Source organism: Chelmon rostratus, chromosome 2 (genome assembly GCF_017976325.1).
Source record: "Chelmon rostratus isolate fCheRos1 chromosome 2, fCheRos1.pri, whole genome shotgun sequence".
NCBI lineage: Eukaryota > Metazoa > Chordata > Actinopteri > Chaetodontiformes > Chaetodontidae > Chelmon > Chelmon rostratus.
The window spans coordinates 5271403-5292530 of NC_055659.1; the positions used below are offsets into that span (position 1 = coordinate 5271403).

Sequence of the window (21128 nt, forward strand, 5' to 3'; positions counted from 1 at the left end):
CCTGTCTGTCTCAGCGACCTCATACATGCTGCTGCTTCCCAGCCCCGCCCACACAGAGGCATCCTGGGATCGTAGTGTGATGGAGCAGGAGCAAGGAGGAAGAATATGATGATGAGGTGACTGTGATGCAGCCACAGCGATGAAGAGTGCGCTGATGAAGAGGACAGAGAAAGGGGCCACGAAAACAAACACCCTGCAGGGGGGAAAAAAATCCTCAAACACCCATAATTACAGCAACACCTTCTGCAACACATCTCACAAACACCTGGGCTTTATTATTTATGTTATGATGTTAAATATGTGCTGCAATCCCATTGGCTGACAAAAAGAGAAGCGATGACACGGAGGAGGCAAAGCAGTTGAGCGAGGACACGTTAGAATGGAGAGAGAGAGAAGTCAAGTTTTAACCAGCAGCCACCTGCGAGAGAAGAGCTGTGTGTGTGTGTGTGTGTGTGTGTGTGTGTGACCATATGTTTTTGAAGGGTAATTTGACATTGAGTATGTAAATGTTTATATGTAGAGGTGGGCAATATGGCCAAAATCTTTTATCATAGTGTATGTAATTTCAAATCATGGAAAGTGTATATTCACAGTATAGAAATTGTAAGAAATGGTTTAAAACAGGCATCTCAAACCGGTTCCATAAAGGGCCATGTGGCTGCAAGTTTTCATTCCAACCAAGGAGGAACACACCAGGCTGGAATCAATTAATCAGCTGATCTCAGTCTTCAGCTGATAACTAAGCGATCCCTTGATGTTGATTGGTTGGCCTGATGTGCTCCTCCTGGGTTGGAATGAAAACCTGCAGCCACGCGGCCCTTTATGGAACCGGTTTAAGATGCCTCGTTTAAAATATCCAAACTGTGCCAATACTACAAACAGAAACAAACTGCTCACTTGAGACAACACTTGAGTTTAAAAACAAAAGACTCAAAACAGTAACAATGATTGTTTTTCGTATGGTATATAAGGTCATATCACCCATCTCTATATATACATGTATGTGCGTGTGTGTGTGTGTGCGTGTCTGTGCGGGGGTACCCAGGGCTGGAAGCCAGCTCCGGGGGGGGCGGCCTGTTGCTGTAGAGACTTCTGCTCTTGCACCATGGGTACCTCATCAGTAGCCTGAAGACATGACAGTAAGGGTTAACACACACAATAACAGAGGTTCCTATGCTAACACACACCGCTGTGGCCTTGTGGGTAAATGCTGGGCTGTAAATTAAAGGCATGAATGAGGTCAAAAACAGTCAAATAAAAGCCAAATAATGAGATCTTCATCTGTCTGCATGTTTTTGGGATCCTCTCCTCCTTTCAAAGATGGATGTAGTCATCTGATATGAATCCATAAACCCCAGAATAAACACAATTCTGCATCCACCCTCTCACCATGACTTTGAAGGGACTGCGTGGGATGTTTTCCCCTCCGAAGCGGACGTAGATGACGTAGTTCCCGGGTGCCGGCGCGGTGTAGAAGATGTCGAAGGTGCCGTCCTCGTTCTCCAGCACCTCGGCCTCCACCTCGCTGCCGTCGGGCTGAACCACCACGCAGCTCACCTTCCCCTTCCCAGCACCCTTAGCGTTCACCACCAGGCCCAGCTCCTCTCCAATGGCCACCGTGGGGCCCACTCCTGGACCTGAGAGGGGGAGGAGAACATTCAATGTTTTAAATTTCTAGAAACGTTTCCATTTTTCATGCGTTCATCTGTGGTCACATACCAGTGACAGTGCACTTGCTGGCGTCTCCGGTTGCCGTGGCACGGACTCTATAAGGTGAGGCGGGGATGTCGTCACCACCGTACTTTATGACAATGGTGTACCGGCCCGCACGGTCAGGGATGTATGACACCCGGTATGTTCCATCACCGTTGTCATGGATACTGGGCTGCTTAGGTTTACCATCCTGATCCTGAAGTAAAGGGAGGGAAGAGAAATGAAGAAAGGCGGCAGGACGGAAACTTTAAAGGACCAGTGAGGAGGATTTAGTGGCATCTAGTGGTGAGGCTGTAGACTGCCATCAACTGAAGACCCCCTGTGTCTCTCCTCCCTTCCAAACGTGTAGGATAACCTACGGTGGCCGCTACACTCATGAAACAAACAGTGTTTCATTTGTCCATTCTGACCCACTGTACGCTAAACATGCTGTTGCAACATGGCAGACTCTGTGGAAGAGGACCTGCAGATAGATCCCCTGAATCCTACTGACTGGTCCTTTAAGTGTGACGTCATCTTTCATTGGTGGGTATAGTTGTGTGTGTCTGTGCGTTTTACTGACGGTGATGAGCACGCTCAGTTGGCCCTGGCCGGCATCCTTGGCGTCGATGTTGAACTCAACGGGGAAGCTAGCAGGGACGCCGCTGGTCAGCCCGGGGCCGCTGGCTCGCACTTTACTGGCATCGTGAGTCGGCAGAACCCGAAACTTGAAGGGACTAAAGAGACCACAGACACACTTAGAACAGATGCTCTTCTGCTTTTCATACATTTATAAACTGTGAATGTTTAATTCAGTTATTATTACAAACGTTGACTTTTGAAGTCCCACAAAACTAGTTCAGAGTACAGATCATCATCACAACAAACCTCTGCTGTCTCATTGGAGAAACAACAAATACATGTGAAAACCTAAAAGATTTACTTTACTTTTCCACCAATATTGTGTGTTTGAACTGGTCACCTGACACCTGCATGAGACTTCCTGTTAAATGACCCCAGTGTTAGAACTGCAGTACTGCTCTGTACCTGCGGGGGACATCTTCCTCTGCATACTTGACGGCCACAGAGTACGGTCCCTCCACAGACGGAGTGTAGGACACCAAGTGAGTCCCATCCCCGTTGTCCGTCACCTCCACGGGCTCCGCGACGCCTTTAGGAGCGGTGACGGCCACGGCCAGCGGGGCCACACCTGCCTTTCTGCAGTCCACCGTGAAGGACTGTGGGATATTGGCCCTGACCCCTGATCCTACACCAGGACCGGACACCTTGACCTTACTGGAATCCACCACATCCTTCACTGGGACCTTGAATGGACTTCCTGGAAAGATCAGGAAGAGGAAAAGCTGGTTTAAGTCACAAACACAAAGGAATAAAAACATGCACCATGCAGTGAAATAACATATCACATTATAAAGTCACTAATATTTAGTCTGTTTTTGAAGAAACTGTAGAATAATTGTGGTCATTTAATGTGTTTCTGTACTCTTTTTTTTTTTTTCAGAAATTTCAGCCATGTCAGTGTCGTGGTTCTAGAGCTGCTGGCTTTGTTTATCCCTGGCTTTTTCTTATACCACTATGAGGTCCAAAGTTCATTTTAGTCATAAAACAGAAAATACCTGCAGAACAGAACAGACATTGAGCTCTAAATGATGATGAAAAGAGGACAAATAATAATCAGCTAAAATAACTGAAAACTATTTGGATAATTCAATTATTTTTCAAGCAGTGCCAAACACTTCCTGGTTCCTACTGCTCAAATGGTGAGATTTTCTGGGTTTCTGGGTAATGTGGTTGCATCCTGACTCTTTCTGTACCTCCAGCTGATGCCTTCACACAGCAGAACCACAAACCAACAGCTGTCTATGAAAGGTGTTGAACAAGGAAACACGCTGAGCTTTTCCTGAACAAAGTCAATTAAACTGAGCTGCAGCTTTTTAATGTCGACCACATCTGTAAAACTTTAAACTCAAACACGCGGCACGTCTTTTAGCAGCCAATAACATCTTTCCAACATTAAGTGAAAAACCACATCTTTTAACATCAGTGGTTGTTTATGGGCGGAAATGAGAGCAGAGCCAACAAAATGTTACAAGGGATTCGACATTATAGCGCCTTTAGGAAATAAACAGACGCGATCTTAGTGGATCTGTGGAGGGATCTCTGCTGATGATAAGTCAGTGATTAGACTTTTGAGCTTTCTCAAATAGATCAGAGTTTATCTTTAGCAAGTCATTAATGTCTACTATTCAAGACAACCTGTCTTCATTTAAAGGATGATAGAGGTGATATTCTATATTTTTCTTCTTTTCAACAAATCCAATGAAAACACCAAAAACATCAATGAATTGATCCAATTACAAGGACTGTCTGTGTATCAAAGCCTGATGTCTGATTCCTCCGTCCCACACAGCTCGTGTTGTCCACAAATAAATGACAGATCAGTTCGACACACTTTGCACTGTGACATGTTCCTTCATCGTAGATACTCACTAGAGCACTAAATGTGTATCAATCCACCACCTAAAATAGTCCCATACAAATGCAATATGTCCTCCTATTTGAGTTATGTTTGCCAAGAAACTGTTGTAGGTCATTATTGAGCCTTTTTTTTAATGAAACTACATATTTGTGAGATGTTTTTAAAGATTTACCAGTGGACTTGGGGCTGAGTGCCACACACAGAGTAGTGAAGTTCTGGGAGACGCCAGCGTGACGAGGCTTTAAAATAAAATACCACTGAAGGAATAACGTCTCATCTCACCGGGGATGTGTTCTCCTCCGTAGGTGATGTTGACGTCGTAGAGGCCGGGGGTGAAGGGAACGTACTCCACGCTGCAGCTGCCGTCTTTGTTGTCTTTGCAGGACATCTTTGACTCTGATGGACCCTCGACAGTGATGCCGAGACCACCAATACCTGCCCCTCTGGTTCAGGATCAACACACCCAAAGTCAGCAACAGTCTGTTCTAAAGTCATCAAAACTGGTCTGCCTTCAAACAGCCTTTTGTTACCAACTGTACCTGGTGATGATGTCGAAGTTGTTGGGCTTGTCAGTCAGGGCTTGCTGGAGCCCGGGACCCTTAGCCACCACCCTGCTGGGGTCACATCCCTCCGACACAGAAACCTTGAATGGGCTCTTAGGAACCGGTGTGTCGTCATACAGAACCTGGACGCTGTGGACCCCTGAAATTCAACCAGGACAGGCAGCAGCTGATGGATGTAGATCCCAGTAAAGCAGTCTGCTAATAGTTCAGTGTTTTTCAGTGCAGCAGGTGTGTTACCGTTCTCGAAAGGAGTGTACTCGACGCCGTAGGTCCCGTCACCGTTGTCGGTAACCAGACAGTCAGTCAGCGCCCCGGACGGATTCCTGACCTCCGCCTTCACATGTTCTCCTCCTCGCCGGGTCAGAGGACGGGCGTCCACCGTGAACGCTGTGGTGGCTTCTCTGAAAACAGCTGGAGGCGAGAGGAGGCCATAGTTAGTCCTACTCGGCCCGTGAAAGCAGCTGTATTTCTTCTGTGGCTCTGCAGGAGCTTCGTCAAGTCTGCGGACATAACCCTGACGATGTCATAGTGATGTCATCATGTTTATCGGCTTCGGCTTGGAAACTACAGATCAATAACAGAAACCCTGCACCGCAAACTGAAGACGAGTTTGGCAGATGTGGGCTTCAACAAGTCAGTCAAAGAACTGAGTTGTATTGTGGGAAGGGTGAGATTCAGTGTTTCAGGAGCTTCACACAAACTATGAACTTTATTTGCCCTCTAATATTTGAAGATGTACTTTGGATTTAGCCTGCTGAACGACGTAGAGCTACAACCTGACTCAGATGGACATACTGCACCTTGCCCCTCCACTCCGGGTCCGAACACTTTGACCTTGGAGGTGTCGACGGCAGGATCCACCATCACCTTGGCAGGGAAACCGGGGACGGCCTTGCCTCCGTACTTCAGCAGCAGGGTGTACATGCCAGCGGTCAGGGGGACGTAGGTCACTGTGTAGGTCCCGTCTTTGTTGTCCACCACCTCTGTCTTAGCTTTAACACCTGGAACACATGGCCGAGTTTTTATGTCCATCAGAGAACTGAAGACTGAAAATCTTAAACACGAGCTGGTCTTTCTGTGTGCTTTAAACAGACGACACTCTTCACAGCCTCATCATTACTTTGTATTCATGACATGTTTGTGAGCATTTCTGTAGAATCTGCTGCTTTTTCCCATCAAATAGTTAAAGGATCATAGTGGTTTGACCATGACTGAAGTCTCAGACATCATTTGAGGGTTAGACATACTGACCCGCAGCAATACAAGACCGGTCCAGATCTGATTAGACTGAAGATTATTTGGATCCACTCCAGACCCGGCTCAGATCTGGCCAGCTGGCTCCTACAGTGCATTGTATTAATGAACTATGAGGTCAGAGGATTAAATCCAGTCATTTGTTTATTTTAAGCAGTTTAGTAGCCTACTTCATATCTCAGATGTCAGAATGTGTTTAAACACATCAGCGATGAGAAATGAAAGCACCTGCTCACAGCTGCCTGACTGTAGCACACAGAAACATCAAAAAATATGCTGTCTTTTGTCAAAATACAGCATATAAGTAAGCTGAAGGCAAGTTCAACACTGTGAAAATGAATACAGAAAAAAACTTTAATTTGCTTTCTGAAGAACACTTAGATTACAACATAAATACCACTGTAGTATCTGTCCAGAGCCAGTAGCCAGTTAGATTAGCTTAGCATAAAGAGTGGAAAAAGGGGAAAACAGCTAACCTAGCTATGGCTAGTGAACAAAATCCACCTGCAGCTCTAAAGCTCATTAATCAGCACGTTGCCTGTTGTTTGTTTAAGCCTTCCTGTAAGTGTAAAAACAACAATTCAGCGTGTTACGGGAGGTTATGTATCAGACTATTTGTTGGCTCCGAGCAGTTGCCAGGCAACCAGCGGAGACACCAAGCTACTGTCTAAGACAAACTGACGAGGTCCAGTTGCGAACGATTGAATGCCCGAAAGCATGACTTGGAAGTGATCAGCACTAACGTGCAGACTGTTGGATTTGTTTTTAACGGGCTAAAACATGTACAGCCAGTGTGCTCGTTTGCAGCTGATAGTGGATATACTGGTCTCCAGTGAATGAAAACAGGGTTAGTGTTACCAGAGCCTGGTGCAGAGCCAGTAGGACTGGTCGGGGAAGAGTCAAGCGCCGCCTCCAGGCTGAGTTGTCCTGGTCCAGCCTGGGAACAGTCCACATTCACCACACTGGTCTCTCCAACCTACACACACACACACACACACACATATATATATATATAAAATGGACAGTTCCTCACTCATGACAAACATCAAAGACTAGATCGTTCTGGAAAGTGGAAGGTGCCTGAAGTACTTTCTCCTTTTCTAAGTTTTCTTTAAATAATCTCGCTGATGAGAGTCAGAGGCACAAATCAGATTTGAGAGAAAATGCATCAACAATCTGACGGTGAGCTTCTTTAAACTGCTGAATCTTTAGCTCCAGCTCGCCTGTCTGTCTTCCTCTCCTGACCCTCACCTTGCCTCTTTTCAGGCCCGACCCCGACGCCACCACCTTAGAGGGGTCAAAGGGCATCTGGATGTCGGCTTTGAATGGCGACCCCGGGATGTGGACCTCCTCAAACAGGATGTTAACCACGTAGTCTCCGGGCTCGGTGGGCAGGTAGGAGACGGAGCAGGTCCCGTCGCCGTTGTCCGAACACTCGATCTTGGCCTCAGTCGGTCCCTCCACCGTCAGCCCCAGACCTCCAGTGCCGGCGCCCTTGGTGTCAATGGTGAACTCTGCAGGGTTTCCCACAAGACCTCCCTTCAGACCAGGACCGAACGCTTTCACCTGGAGGGGGGACGGGAGGGGATGATAATGGTGCCATGCAGCTGCTACTACTACTGTCACCCAGAAAGATTTAAAAAAAGATGAACAACTTTAAAGGTTAGAAATAAATAGAAACGCCTTAAGGATTACATGCTGTTACCTTGCTCGGGTCTGGAGGCAGCTGGGCCTCCACAGGGAAGGGACTCCCAGGGACGGGGTGTCCGTCGTAGGACACGTTGACAGCGTGGACCCCCTCCTCTGTGGGGGTGTAACGGACCAGACTGATGCCTGCTTTACCAGGCTGAGGCTCCACTTTACAGGGTACCGCCTGCTTGCTGGGACTCAGCTAGTAAGACAGACAGACACTTGTTGTCTTTATTTTTCATTTTGTAAACTACTTGCATGAAAAAGGCAAAACCAACAATGAACTGGTTCTTCAAACAGGTTTCGTCATCATCTGAGTAAAAACCTAAGACATAAATACGACACTCACCACCGCCACCTCCAGGTGACCTTGCCCTCCTGCGCCCTTGGTGTCCACCATAAACTGCTGTTCCTGATCGACCTCCACTCCTGAAAGACATTTATCAATTTAACAGTCAAGAAGAAATTAATCGTAGGGAGGCCTCCGTGAAAAATAACACTTCTTCTGTAAATTATGGAAAACTTTATTCTCTCTCGTGGTGTCCTGAATATTTATCAACTGAGACAAATTCCATGTTTTTAAACATTTTTAATGTTTGCTAATATTTGTAGTTTAACAGTTGGATGGAAAGCTAGCTGGATGCGGAGAAGGACTGGTTTCTTACTTCCATCAAGGCTGTCCAGGGTGACCTTGTTCAGATCCAGCGGGGCGGCGACCCCGACCGTGAAGGGGCTCTTGGCGATGGGATCTCCTCCAAACTTCACCACAATCGTCATCTCCCCCTGCAGACACATTACACAGATGCAACGCTTCAACAGTTGCTCCATAGTCAGAGACAGGAGGCACATGTTGACTGAAAACACGTCAGAACGTGACGTGAGTGGTGCTGCCTTGCTTTCTTTTCAGTTGTCATTGGGGCAGCGCTGCCCTTCAGAGCGACTGCAGGCAGGTGAAGACATGCTGTCTGCACACAGCGTTCACTTGGTTTGCTGTTCTGGTGCATCTGGTGTACCTGTTCTGTAGTTGCATATTTGACGTACCTGTTGTGCATGTGTGTGTTTGGCGTACCTGTTGTGCAGGTGTGTATTTGACAGTCTGGGAGTAGTCGTAGTTATCGATGATGTCAAAGTCATTGACGGGGGAGGAGAAGGAAACATCCAGCGGTGCTTTACCAGCTCCTTTGGTCAACACTGTGAAATGAGTCGGCTTACCGCTCTCTATACCTGGACAGGTAGATAAATAATAGGTAAAAGAATTTGAAACACATCAAACAAAAACACTGGGTCATCCTGATTGTGTGTGTGTGTGTGTGTGTGTGTGTGTGCGTGCGTGTCTCACCAGTGCGAGCCAGTCCAGGACCCTCTGCTTTAACCTTCGATGCATCGTGGGAAGGATCGACTTTGACGAGAAACGGGCTCTGTGGAACTTCCTGTGTGGAATCATCAGAACATCGACATCTTCAAGATCTTCTCAGAGATTAAAACCTGCAAACCTTTCAGCTGTGTGTGTGTGTGTGTACCTTGTCAGTAAACAGGACTTTCACGGTCAGTCTTCCAGCAGCAGGAGGGATGTATTTGACAGTGAATGTGTCATTGGCGTTGGAGATGATGTCAAAGTCCACGTCAGCCTCTTTGTCACTGACCATATTGGCGTCACACTTGATGCCAACGCTGACATCACCTGAATGAACACACACAAACACACACATGAAGATGGACATATCATGGACGGATGACTAGACTTATGAATTAGAAGGCATATGAGGTCAGTGTGAAGAGACGTTGATGAGCTTCTTTCTTTCAAGTGACACTCGCTGCCACCAGAGGGGGTGAGAGTGTTTGTGTTTCCTGCTGTTTGCTGCTGGGATGCAGCAGACCTGAGCTGTCAATCACAGCAGAGGAATTCAAAGTGTGAGAGGAATGAAGCAGGAAACTGTGTCAACAGAAACAGGTCAGATTCTTCAGCTGCTGACAAACTGAAAACTCTCTCTCTCTTCACTTCCCGTGTTTACCTGCAGCTAGTTTGGCCGGGAGCAGCGCGATGAAGCGTAACAGACAGGTGTACGTCCACATACACAATCAACTGCTGTGCACATGGCAAGCCAAAACAACTTCAGGTAACACAACATTGTATTGTTAGATGAAAATCTTTGAGGTATCCAGGACCAGGGGGCAAAAACAAAGCATTAAAATGATCGAATTAACTTCTCAAAGCGCTTCACTTAAAATAAAATAAAATAAATAAATATGCCACTTTAGGAGCTATGAGGAGGTGACAGAGCAGGACAACAGTGTGTATGCAGCTCTGTTGTGGAGAGTAAACAACAGGGAGAGTCACTGCCACTGCTTTCCATGTAGGGCAGTAAAAAAGATGCTTCTGGTGGTAACAGCGAAACATTAGTTATTACATGATCTGCACAGACATTAAAAAAAGAGTTTGTAATGTAACTACGATTCTATGAACTGTGGATGATAACATGTATTATCAAACACGGCTAAAACATGTGTACAGGTTTGAATGCATTTCTTTAATATGTGAAGGGGGCATGAAGTTGCTCTTTAACATACTTTTGTTCTTGGTTTATGCAAGTAGATGAAGTGTGATCGTGTGTGTGTGTGTGTGTGTGTGTGTGTGTGTGTGTGTGTGTGTGTGTGTGTGTGTGTTGCTCTGCTCAGGAAGGTCAGAGTGATGAATTTCCTGTCAGGATGTTTCTGCCTTGAGATCATCGCCAGGACATACCAGGGTGCGTGTGTGTGTGTGTGTATGTGTGTGTGCGTGTGTGTGTGAATCATTCACAGACAACATAAAGGTAAATGTTTGTCTGTGTAAAGCGTCTAGACGTCTTTTAGTGTGTGGACTCTTTCTGTGAGTTGTTCTGACACAGATGGAAACTGCTGTCACACCAAATAAAACCGTCTGTGGGGATTTCCTGTCTTAATTATTAGTGTGTGTGTGTGTGTGTGTGTGTTTCTTACCATCTCCTGCTCCTGAACAGTCCACAGTGAAGTGTGTGGGTTCGTTGGCCTTCAGTCCGGTTCTCTCCACTCCAGGACCGAACACCTTCACCATGTTGGGGTGGCTGCCTTTACCCACGTTGACCTAAAAGAGGAAATGACATCACTTATATTCTTACTTTAAGAGATTTCCTCACTCTGATCATGTTATGTTTAAAACAATGCAGCAGTCAGTCAGGTTTTGGTAACTTATAATTGCAAAGTATCAACACTAAATACGGAGTACCACAGGGATCCATCCTGGATCCACCACTTTTCAGTCTTCAGTCTATATACTACTTACATCAACATATACATATAACATATTGTGTAATCCTAGTTGCACCTGAAAAAAAACCTTAAACCCTAATATTTATATCAGTTCAGAGAAGTAAATTTTTTAACTTCTAGTTGACTCGGGGGGGCTATATTTGCACAGGAGCCCCAAAACATGTCAAGAACATTTAACCAGTTTTAGAAGAACAGACTCTAGTTTTGTCTTGTATAGCTGCTGAAGACATGTTCAGCAGCATGTTGGCAACAATAACGAGCAGGAGGACTTTAACTGTTAAAAAAAACAAGAACTTATAATACTGACAAATCCTGCAGTGAAATCCGTTAACTAGTTTTACTCATGTATCCAAGATTGAGCTTAACTGAATTTTCATGAGTGTGAAACAGCCACAAACACTGTTTAAAAAAACTTTTTTTTCCTTTAGTAAAACACAATAACACATAATTGTCACTCACTTCACACACACAGTTATAAAATGTTTTACTGTATGTACACATGCACTGATATTTATGGTCACTGATGTGTGTTTAGTTAACTGTCTCTTCTCTGTTGTCAGATCCTGGTAAACATTATAGTTGCTCAAAGTCACAAGAATAATTCTAAATACAAATAAAGTCAGAGCTTCATACAATTTTCGACATGATCTACTTCTGCATTTTCATTTTTCCAAGCTTCCAAAACCATTTCTATTTTTAATGTTGGAATTAAAATTATATCATATAGAATTCTAAAATATTTATTTTTGGTTTGGTCCTGAGAAGTACAATATAACATTATACAGAAACTTGAAATATGAGCTATAATTGAACAAATAATAATAATAATAATACAATTAAAAACAACATCATGGTTATGGGTCCGTCCACACTAAAGCAAATGAACCAAACAACACAGAAAAACATTTAAATGAAATGTGAGAATTTATTTTGAAACAAATCTAACTTGATTTGGGATTGAAGTGAATATAAATGACTTTGGCCTTTAGTACAGCTGATGATTAATGTTAGTTTCAGTCAACATGTTGGTTACAGATTCAGTGCTTATATAAAACATTTGTTTATCAGCTGTCTTCCAGGTTTGATTTTAAAGTTAAAACAACAACAACAACAAAGACTGAAGCCTAAATCTCACTGAACCCTCAAAGCTTCGAGGACTCGAACATCCATGGATGTGCTTAATGAAGGTCTATAGTGGACTGCTTGTGGGGCTTTCTGGCTAGTAGCGTGCTAGCACTAGCACACTAGCCAGCTACAATAGCCCCCAAAGGCAGCTTGGCCAGCTATTGTTTTGTTAGCATAACAGTGAAATGATCTTACTGTTGTAGAGACACACAGTATCTGTACCATTGACTCCTGTCTCACAACTGACTCCAGACCAGGTTTCTTTTGAGGTGCAGGTTAACAGAGCAAATTCACACCTTAAAGACTCCAAAGTTAAACTCAGCACAACCCCTCACTGCAGTTTTACTTCATCTCAGTGAGTCAGACCAGTGACTGTGGCAGCTCCACTACAGTTAACTGGTTTCTGTCGCTGCAGGGAGACTGGCTTGGGTGGTTTTTCTTAACCAAAACTGATGGTTAGCTTTACAACTTCATGCTATCAAACAGAGAACTTACATTAATTCAAGCATCGTCAGCAAAGATAAGCATTCTGCTTTTAACACAACAAACAGCAACACAAGAACTGTTATTACATGTTGCTTTCATCACAGCAGTGGACATTAGTGACAGTCAGGCTCAGGTTTCCACCATGAACCGCTCTTTCACACTGGCTTCTTTACCTTCTCATTGACAATAAAAAGGTGTCACTGCAGTGTGTTCCCAGCACGCCGAGAGCTGGGTGTGACCGTTTGTCTTCTATCCATCGCTTGTGTCAACACTAAAACTGCAGAAAGGTGCAGTCGGTGCCAGGTGGCCTGCAGGCTGCTGCAGCTCACAACAAGCCTGCTGAATCATCACAGTGACATCAGCTCTAAACATGGAAAAATACCTTCTAGACAAGTACAAACTTCCCTGGACCATTTCAAATGATTTGTGTGCCAGTGCAAATATTTGTAATCCATCAAAGCCAGAAGAAAAACTAACATTTTGTTATGTTACAGAATGTTGTTTTTCCCACTATGAACGCTTAGAAAAGCTTTGTCCAAATATTATGAAGCAGGGTCCGGAGCTAAACGCTGATTACTTCCTTAGGTTTGCACAAACAAATATTCACCGAGCAAAACTCTACAAGTTCTTTTATCTTACAGCTTTTAGACTTTGTACCTGTGTCAGCTCAACACAAAGAAGCTCCTGAAGCCTTTTGGCATCATCAGAAATTCCCAAACAGCATACTAACACATATCCAGACATATCTAAGCCCTGTTAGAAGATTCTCATGAGATATATTTGCCACGCAGGTGAAACTATAAACAACCTTCAACAACAGCAAGAAGGAAGACAGCGGATAAACAGTCAGAAACCTGACAGCAATAACTACAAAGCTAACAGATCTGTCAAACTGAGTAAAAAAGACACAAAATTAAAGTTGGTTACAGTGCAAAGACTGATTAGTGCATAAAATTAACTGTAAAATGAAAACATTTTCACTCTGTTTCATGCGTTTTGTTTATTTCTACCATTTAGTTGAAAGTTTTGTCCTGAGTAGCCTTGAATTAATTACTGAGGGAAAAGTGAAAAGGTTTTCATTCAACAGGAACACTTTACTTAATAAAAAAAATAAAATCACATGCTGTGAACAGCTGAGCCTCACTCATCTGAACCTTTCACGCCGGGCAGGTTTATGCTACAAATCCCACTCGCCTTTGTGCACTTGAAACAATCAACCAGTAGGAGTCACTAGTGCAGTAACAAGGATCTGATCCCTCACTGGCTTCCCACAAACATAAATGAATAATTGTGTTAGCTGGCTAGTTAGCAATCTTTGATGGGAAATGCAGTCTCAACTCACTGATCAGGCTTTAATTGGATCAGCAATTAACACTGATGCAAAAATCTGAAAAGCTGCAGAGCTAAACGCACTGCATCTTCAGAAAACACTCAGAGAAACGCCATGTTTACATGTGTTTTATGTATTCTAAGCATGTTTCTGTATGTCATGTGTGTTGTCAAGTGTCTTTTTTGTCTAAGACTGATGCAAACATGTTAAAAGTTTGCAGAACTGAAAATGGAGTAAGATTATCGTCTTCTTTGGAAAAATCAATTCAATCAATTTCTTTTACAGCCACTACATTATGATTTGTGCTTAAGGTGGAATCAAGACACTGCCTTTGTTTACAGTGGAGCAAGGCTCCGTCTCAGGGCGGTCATAAAGATCAGTATCAGACATATTCTGATGGATCTGTACAGGCCAAACTTAAATATGTCTGGTTAGAGAGTTCTCTGCAAGCTGTTGGCTGTAAAAAATAAGGTGTGTCATATTAAGTACCTACAGCTGCTTCAATGTGTCAGACACATATTAAATGAACATTTTAGTAAATATGAGTACCGGATCGATATTGAATTACAAACGCTCTTCTTTGGTTTGTAGCTTAGATCAGAAAGGTTCAGATTAGTGAAGTTTTAGTGCAGATCAACCAAAAAAAAGTGCTAATAAACAGACAAAGTGAGTAACAGTGCATGGACAGTGGATCCAGTGAAGAAAAGAATGGTTAGTGCACACCGTGGTCAAACCCATGTTCAGTCTCCATACAAACAACGGCAGTTAAAAAAGGTTACAGTGGTCAGTGAGTTTGATGGATAAACCACTACATGTAAAATCAATTAATGAGATGAAAACCATAGATGAAAATACAACAGTTTGTTAGTTGCAACTGCATTTTTGATCATAATGTGGAGATTAGTGACAGGCAGTCAAACTCTTTCAGTCAATAACACGGGATGACAAAGCGTAATGATATATGTTATTCCAATATCAGAAAATGGTTTTAAATGAAAGTCTGACAAAGTCAACTTTGCAGTTCAGAGATTGAGCAAAAATCACAAACATTCAGACGTGAGGCCACAGAACCAACTTGTGTTCAGTGACGCTAATGGCTTCACGCTACATGACACAGCCTGTGTGATGGACGCTGCCCAGCAAACATTTGATGCACATCAGACTAGCAAACAAAGTAGCAGAAGCTAATCCGTTAGCTTGTTAACACTGGCACTGTTTGTTGGGAAAGTAGCTTGCTGGTTAGCTTGTTTGAAAGAAAGCTTTCACATTCTGAAATTCACACTTATTTTCTTTCGTTTTACAAGATCAGTCTCATGTCAGTGTTACAAATATGGAGCTGGAGTAAGGGTGTGGTTAGCCTAGCTTAGCATAAAGAGTGTTAACATGGGGAAATAGCTAGCTTGGCTTTATTCAAAGTAAATCAATGTATGCTTTTTTTCCAAATATCACTTAACCTCTGATTTATCTGTGCTAGCTAAACTGATTTATCTGTGCAGCTAAACTAAGAGCTGTACCTCTCCTCAGTATATGTAGTGATGATGATCAGAGGCTTCTTCGTTTTACTGCTCACATCCTTATATTTGGACCGCATCGTCTTAAAACTTGCCTCTGGAATCTGCTCTGATTGGACAACCTTAACGCTTTCTGCCACAACCAGGTCCTTGGATTTGAGCAGGAAATGACTTCCTGTTGTGACAGGGTGCTGTGATTGGCTGCTTACCCTAAAGGGGCTGTTGGGGATGCTGACTCCTCCCCAGGCGACGGCCAAAGTGTGTTTGAGAGGGGAGGTTGGCGTGTAGGAGCAGGAGTACAGCCCGTCACCCTTACTCCTCACTTTCACCTCCACCGGAAGTCCCTCTGCGTCCTGACAGACAGACAGACAGACAGACAGACAGACAGTGAAGAAGGTGGTCAAAACACTATGAAATAGATACAAAAGTCCAAACATGTGGCTACAAACAAATGTTTGGTTGGAGGTTGCAGGCATGTGGAGGAAACAGAAAAAAGCAAAGATACAAGCAGTAATCTAAGAATGAATCGAATCAACATATTCACACAACTCTGTCCTACATATATGTAGAAAATCTCTGAGATACACAGCTGCACACACACATGGATGCTATGAAAAGTGAGCATCACCGAACAAATCGTAGAATTGAAGCCTCTGTTGTTTTAAGGGTGTGTCTGTAACGGTTGAGTACGAGAGGATTTCTGAGCTCACCTGAGCCATGATCTTCAGAGGTCCTTTCCCAGCATCCTTAGCGCTGACGGTGAACTCGGCAGGTTGGTTGACCAGGCAGCCAGTCTTCTCAAGGCCAGGCCCGTAAGCCTGGACCTACAACCACAAAACCAGTATGAATTAAAAAAAAGATGTCCAGGACCAGTCCGGGCAAAATTTAATGGATCCGTATCTGCTTAAATAAAACTGATCACATTCCAATCCTTTCTTTACTGTATTCTACTGTGTTTCAAAGCGTGTGAGAGAGAAACTCTGCTGCACAATCACAACTCTAACAGAGTGTTGCATCTTCTCACAGATAAAATTTCATCTATATCAGATCAATAATTTAAACTTATCGACCTGATAGTTTGAACCTGAACCTTCAGTTAATTTAAACACAAGATACTTGTGCTCAAAAAGAGGATTCATTCTCAGTGAAGAACCTTGGAGCTCTAATCTGCCTCTATACCTGCCAAAGAGCAGTGATTCCTAACACGTCTCTGGGGGTCATCAGGTGGAAACCTCCCTTCAACAGTGTTTCGCCTACTTAGTCCCACTACACCTCCAGGAGGTTAGGCAGTGAACTCCGGCGTCCCAGAGTCACCCCCCCTAGTGCCAGTTCACACTGCTCCTACACAATCCAAACAGCACCGCCACGTTCAACTGACCCAGAGATGCTCCAGGTAGTGGCCAGTACCGATGCTACCATTTAACTATTGCTAATGCTACTGCTAACCGCTAGGAAGAACAGAAGAAGACAATACAGTTCCGATGCTACCATTTAGCTAATGTTATGTGCTAACCGCTACCTGCTAAGAGGAACAGAAGAAGACAATAACGCTAGATTCACCTATACTGTTAATGTTAATTGCTAGCTACCAATACTAACTGCTAAGATACTATCATACTCTCACCGCTTTAGCTATTGTTAGCTGCTACAATGCTACCACAGGCCTAGATGCCACCTGTAACTGCCGATTGCCACACTACCATCATCTACCCCTGCCTCTCACCAACTGCACCAAGAAAAAAGCGGGGTGGGAATACAAACCCTGGTTCGGGTAGGGGATAGAAAATAAAGAGGTAGAGTCAAAAGATGAAAGTAGGGATTGGATACAGACCCTTGTTCGGGTAGGGGGTGGAAAATTTAGAAGGTGCTGAAGGAGGAGGCCTAAACCACAGACTAGATTTAACAGCCTCTTCTAACATTTCCTTCAAGAAGCAGCAAACCCTACCATTTCCTTCAAAAAGCAAACAGAGCAGGAAAACAAACCCTAACATTTCCTTCAAGAAGCAGACAAGACAGGAAAACAACCAAAAAGATCAAAAAACAAGCCAACTCTGTGTCTTACCACGCAAACTCACCTGAACAGGCCGCATGGTCCCAAAGAGAGACTCTAGCTGGCCACACCCCCCACCTTATCTAAACTTCCTGGTTCTCTTCCTATTGGCAGAGCGAGAAGATGGGGCGGGGAAAGCAGAGCAGAGGAGAGGTGTCTTGTTCAGACTTTAACCTCTTCTCTTGCCGGGTTAGGCATGCATGTCCTCTGCCTGCCCCCCCACTGTCCCTATTTCACCCCCCAACTACTATTATTTCTCCTGATCCATATCCACTGACTAGACCTAGCAGCCTCATCTGACATCTCCCTCACTGTCTTTCTTAAATTTTGCCCATGCACTCCCAGCTCCCTCAACAGTGAAACAGCTGACCCTGCAACAAAACCTCTACACCCCACTTCAACCGGACAGACCCTGGTCTTCCATCCCCTCTGCTCAGATTCTGTCTTTAAATCTGCATACTTAGTCTTCTTCCTTTCATAAGCTGCCTCCACTGAATTTTCCCAAGGGACTGTTAACTCAATAAAATACACAGTCTTTTTACTCATGGACCATAAGACAATGTCTGGCCTCAGATTACTATAAACTATTTCCTGGGGCACAACTAGCTGTCCTCCCAAGTCGACCTGCATTTGCCAATCATCAGCCCCTACCAGGCAGCCACCTCCCTGCTTTCTCCCTGACTTAGCAGCTTTATTTTTCTCCCCCTCTCGAACAAACTGCACATCTAACCTCTCCTTTCTAGAACTTCCAGAATTCACCTGCTTCCTTCTCTCCTCAATGCCTGCGGCTAAGCTTCTCAGCACCTGATTATGCCGCCATGTATACCGGCCTTGTGATAGGCTAATTCTACAACCTGACAAAATGTGCTTTAAACTTGCTGTACCTGAGCAGAGTGGGCACGATTGATCGCCCTGTACCCAGAGACTTAGGTTCTGCGGGGTTGGCAACACATCGTATGTCGCCCCTATCAGAAATTTAATACGGCCTTCCTCCATATTCCACAGGTCCCTCCAACTAAGTTTCCTCTTCTCAACACCTTCCCAATTCAACCATTGTCCCTGTTTGGCTTGACCAACTGCTTTTGCCCCTCTTAACAACTCCTCCTGCCTACGCACCTGTTCCACTACAAGCTTTCTTTTCTCCTTTAGACCTGCTTTATTCCACACTGGTTTGCCTGGGCCAAGCCCCAAGCCTCCCCGGCCAAATTGAACATTTCCTACTATTTCTGCATGCCTAAGAGCTGCCTCTGCCTCCTGCACTGCTGCCCTTGGGTTCCATTTCCTCCCCCCAGAAGGATTCGGAACCACATTGCTAACTAACATGTCCTTACTCCCAGATAATAAAAGTTCTGTCCTAACCTTAGTGCATTTAAACTCCTCTGTTAGACTGGATACTGGCAGCAGTATTTAGATCAAGTAGCTCATACAAAAATAAAGAGTGATAGATTAAACACACATACATATTTAATCAACATTTAGGTGAATATAAGTTTCCAATCGGACTCGGACATCTGATCAATCATCACAGATGTGCTGTTTCTGTCTTACTGACCTTATCTGAGTCACTGGCGTTGTTGTCAGGGACGATGTAGGCCATGAAGGGGCTGTGTTCGATGTCCTCCTCATCACAGGTCACATGGATGGCGTATTCTCCGGGCTCTGTCGGCCAGTAGCAGACGTCACATGACCCATCGTTCTGGTCCTCGCACTCGATTTTAGCCTGCGAAGGTCCCTCAATGGCAAAACCTGAAAATCCAGCAGGTGAATTTAGATCGTTTAATATCATTTAATCCAATTGGATCCCTGCTTTGAAATCTCTAATCTGAACCGTTTCCAGGTAAACTCAAAGGTAAAACTGTTTTTAGTGAAGCATAATTAATGTTCACAACTAGATGTGTGTGAAACAGACTTTCTTTCTTTCACCATTGTTACAGACTACAGTCTTTTCAGAGCCCACTGTGAGCACAGCACTACTGCCTTCGTTAGCTTTACTCTGATGAGCTACAAGTAAGCACCTTTGTATTAGTCACACAGGTGACCACAGCAGGCCCAGCGAACCAGGGTTCCTGTCTGTCATCTGTTTAACTGTACAGGTTGACCTGTTAGCTGTCAGCTGTAGAGTGGAGGTTGTGTGCAGAGAGGCAGGTGGTGCTAATGACCCCTAGAGCCCAATATAAATGTGCAGCAGTCCATCACCAATTTTCTTCTGTCCACAAGCTGCAATTTACCGTTTACCTTGTAGTTTTTTTGGGTTTGAAAAAATCAGCTGTTAACACTGTTGGAGACAATTTCACTGTAACCTTCAGCAGTGGCAGCATTTCAGGGAGGTTGGATGCATATCGAGATAATATTGTTTACAGTGATATTTGTGGCCATAATAAGATAGATGAGCAGTAGAAATATGAAATGCAGATTAAATATGGAGGTTAGCCTGCAGACAATGAAGTAACAATGAAGCTTATTGACTTTAACGCCTCTGTTCAGATGTTTGATCTAAAACACTGTGATGACCTGATAATCTGATCAGTGAAAAAAAAAATATGATGAAGGAAAAGGTCTGATAGCGTTAAATATTGTTTGACCAAAAATAAACCAGATTTGAAAAAAGTGAAATCAGAGACTCACCCAGCACTCCGACATCGCTGCCGACAGACTCCACGACAAAGGTGGCAGGTTTACCCACAATGCCTCCTTCCAGGCCAGGACCCCAGGCCCTGATCTGCTGAGGCCCCGCCTCCCGACCGACCGCCACTTCGAATGGACTGAAAAAGAGAGCGAGAAGTGTCAACATCCTGCCTGGAGGTTAATCCTAACCATAACCAACACTTACCTAACCCTAACTTTACCCTAACCTACCTTAACCCAAGCCTTCACCATAAAATCTAATCATTTACATTATGGGGACTCTTGTCCCCCGTAAGAAAGCCCTGTGACTGCATAAACAGATTTATGTGCGCACACGCACACACGGTGCCTCACAGAGCTGTAATCCAATCTGCAGCACTTACTGGCTGTGAGTGCATGTGTGTACAGATGGAAACCACCTTCATGCCAAATAAACCTGTCCACTGGGATTTACTGTCTTCATCTAACACACACAGTTACACACAGACACACACTCAAATAAAACACACACACTAATTTTTTCTTTTACCTTCAATTTTGTCTTTGTTTGCTTTTGCAAATTATTCCTCCAACTAATACTGCTACTGCTAATAATATCATTATTCAGAGTTAATTTATTTTTTATCAGCAAACACAGATTTACTCTGATCTTATTCGCTCAAAATTGTAAGAAGAAATTTAAATGTTATTAATTATTCTGCAGTGAGTTTTTATGATGATATCTGTACTGTCTTTTAACTCGTGCAGTTATCTGTGAGGGGGTCCTTTAACCTTCATAACAGGCAGGCTAACGGGCAGGCTGGAGCACATCAGCAGCACAGGTTTGAACCAGCTTCAGACGAAGCCGTGACTGGTTGTTAAGCCTCATCTCTGATTTCAGCCCTCTGTTGAGTAACTGTGTCCTGATTCAAATCATCGGGAGTTTATGAGTTTTGACAGTCTGGACATTTAACGTCAGCACATCTGGACCCATGAAAGAAAAGCAGCGTAACACTGGAGAGGCTCAAGGTTTGGACAC

The 21128-nt window shown here is 44.1% G+C and overlaps 1 protein-coding gene across 1 annotated transcript in view; it reads right to left on the reverse strand.

Moving 5' to 3' along the window:
* Positions 1 to 21128, reverse strand: part of LOC121620948 (filamin-B) — a 67839-nt gene that overhangs the window by 14487 nt on the left and 32224 nt on the right. The window contains exons 12-33 of the mRNA XM_041957209.1: positions 20111 to 20247; positions 19038 to 19231; positions 16146 to 16259; positions 15645 to 15788; positions 10675 to 10798; positions 9219 to 9379; positions 9038 to 9128; positions 8768 to 8922; positions 8364 to 8481; positions 8048 to 8127; positions 7715 to 7900; positions 7261 to 7575; positions 6868 to 6985; positions 5556 to 5756; positions 4993 to 5166; positions 4732 to 4894; positions 4475 to 4635; positions 2740 to 3031; positions 2276 to 2429; positions 1720 to 1909; positions 1390 to 1637; positions 1042 to 1125 (exon numbers count right to left, since the gene is read on the reverse strand). Of these exons, the coding sequence (XP_041813143.1) occupies positions 1042 to 1125; positions 1390 to 1637; positions 1720 to 1909; positions 2276 to 2429; positions 2740 to 3031; positions 4475 to 4635; positions 4732 to 4894; positions 4993 to 5166; positions 5556 to 5756; positions 6868 to 6985; positions 7261 to 7575; positions 7715 to 7900; positions 8048 to 8127; positions 8364 to 8481; positions 8768 to 8922; positions 9038 to 9128; positions 9219 to 9379; positions 10675 to 10798; positions 15645 to 15788; positions 16146 to 16259; positions 19038 to 19231; positions 20111 to 20247 (3604 nt within the window). The remainder of the gene's footprint in view (positions 1 to 1041; positions 1126 to 1389; positions 1638 to 1719; positions 1910 to 2275; positions 2430 to 2739; positions 3032 to 4474; positions 4636 to 4731; positions 4895 to 4992; positions 5167 to 5555; positions 5757 to 6867; positions 6986 to 7260; positions 7576 to 7714; positions 7901 to 8047; positions 8128 to 8363; positions 8482 to 8767; positions 8923 to 9037; positions 9129 to 9218; positions 9380 to 10674; positions 10799 to 15644; positions 15789 to 16145; positions 16260 to 19037; positions 19232 to 20110; positions 20248 to 21128) is intronic.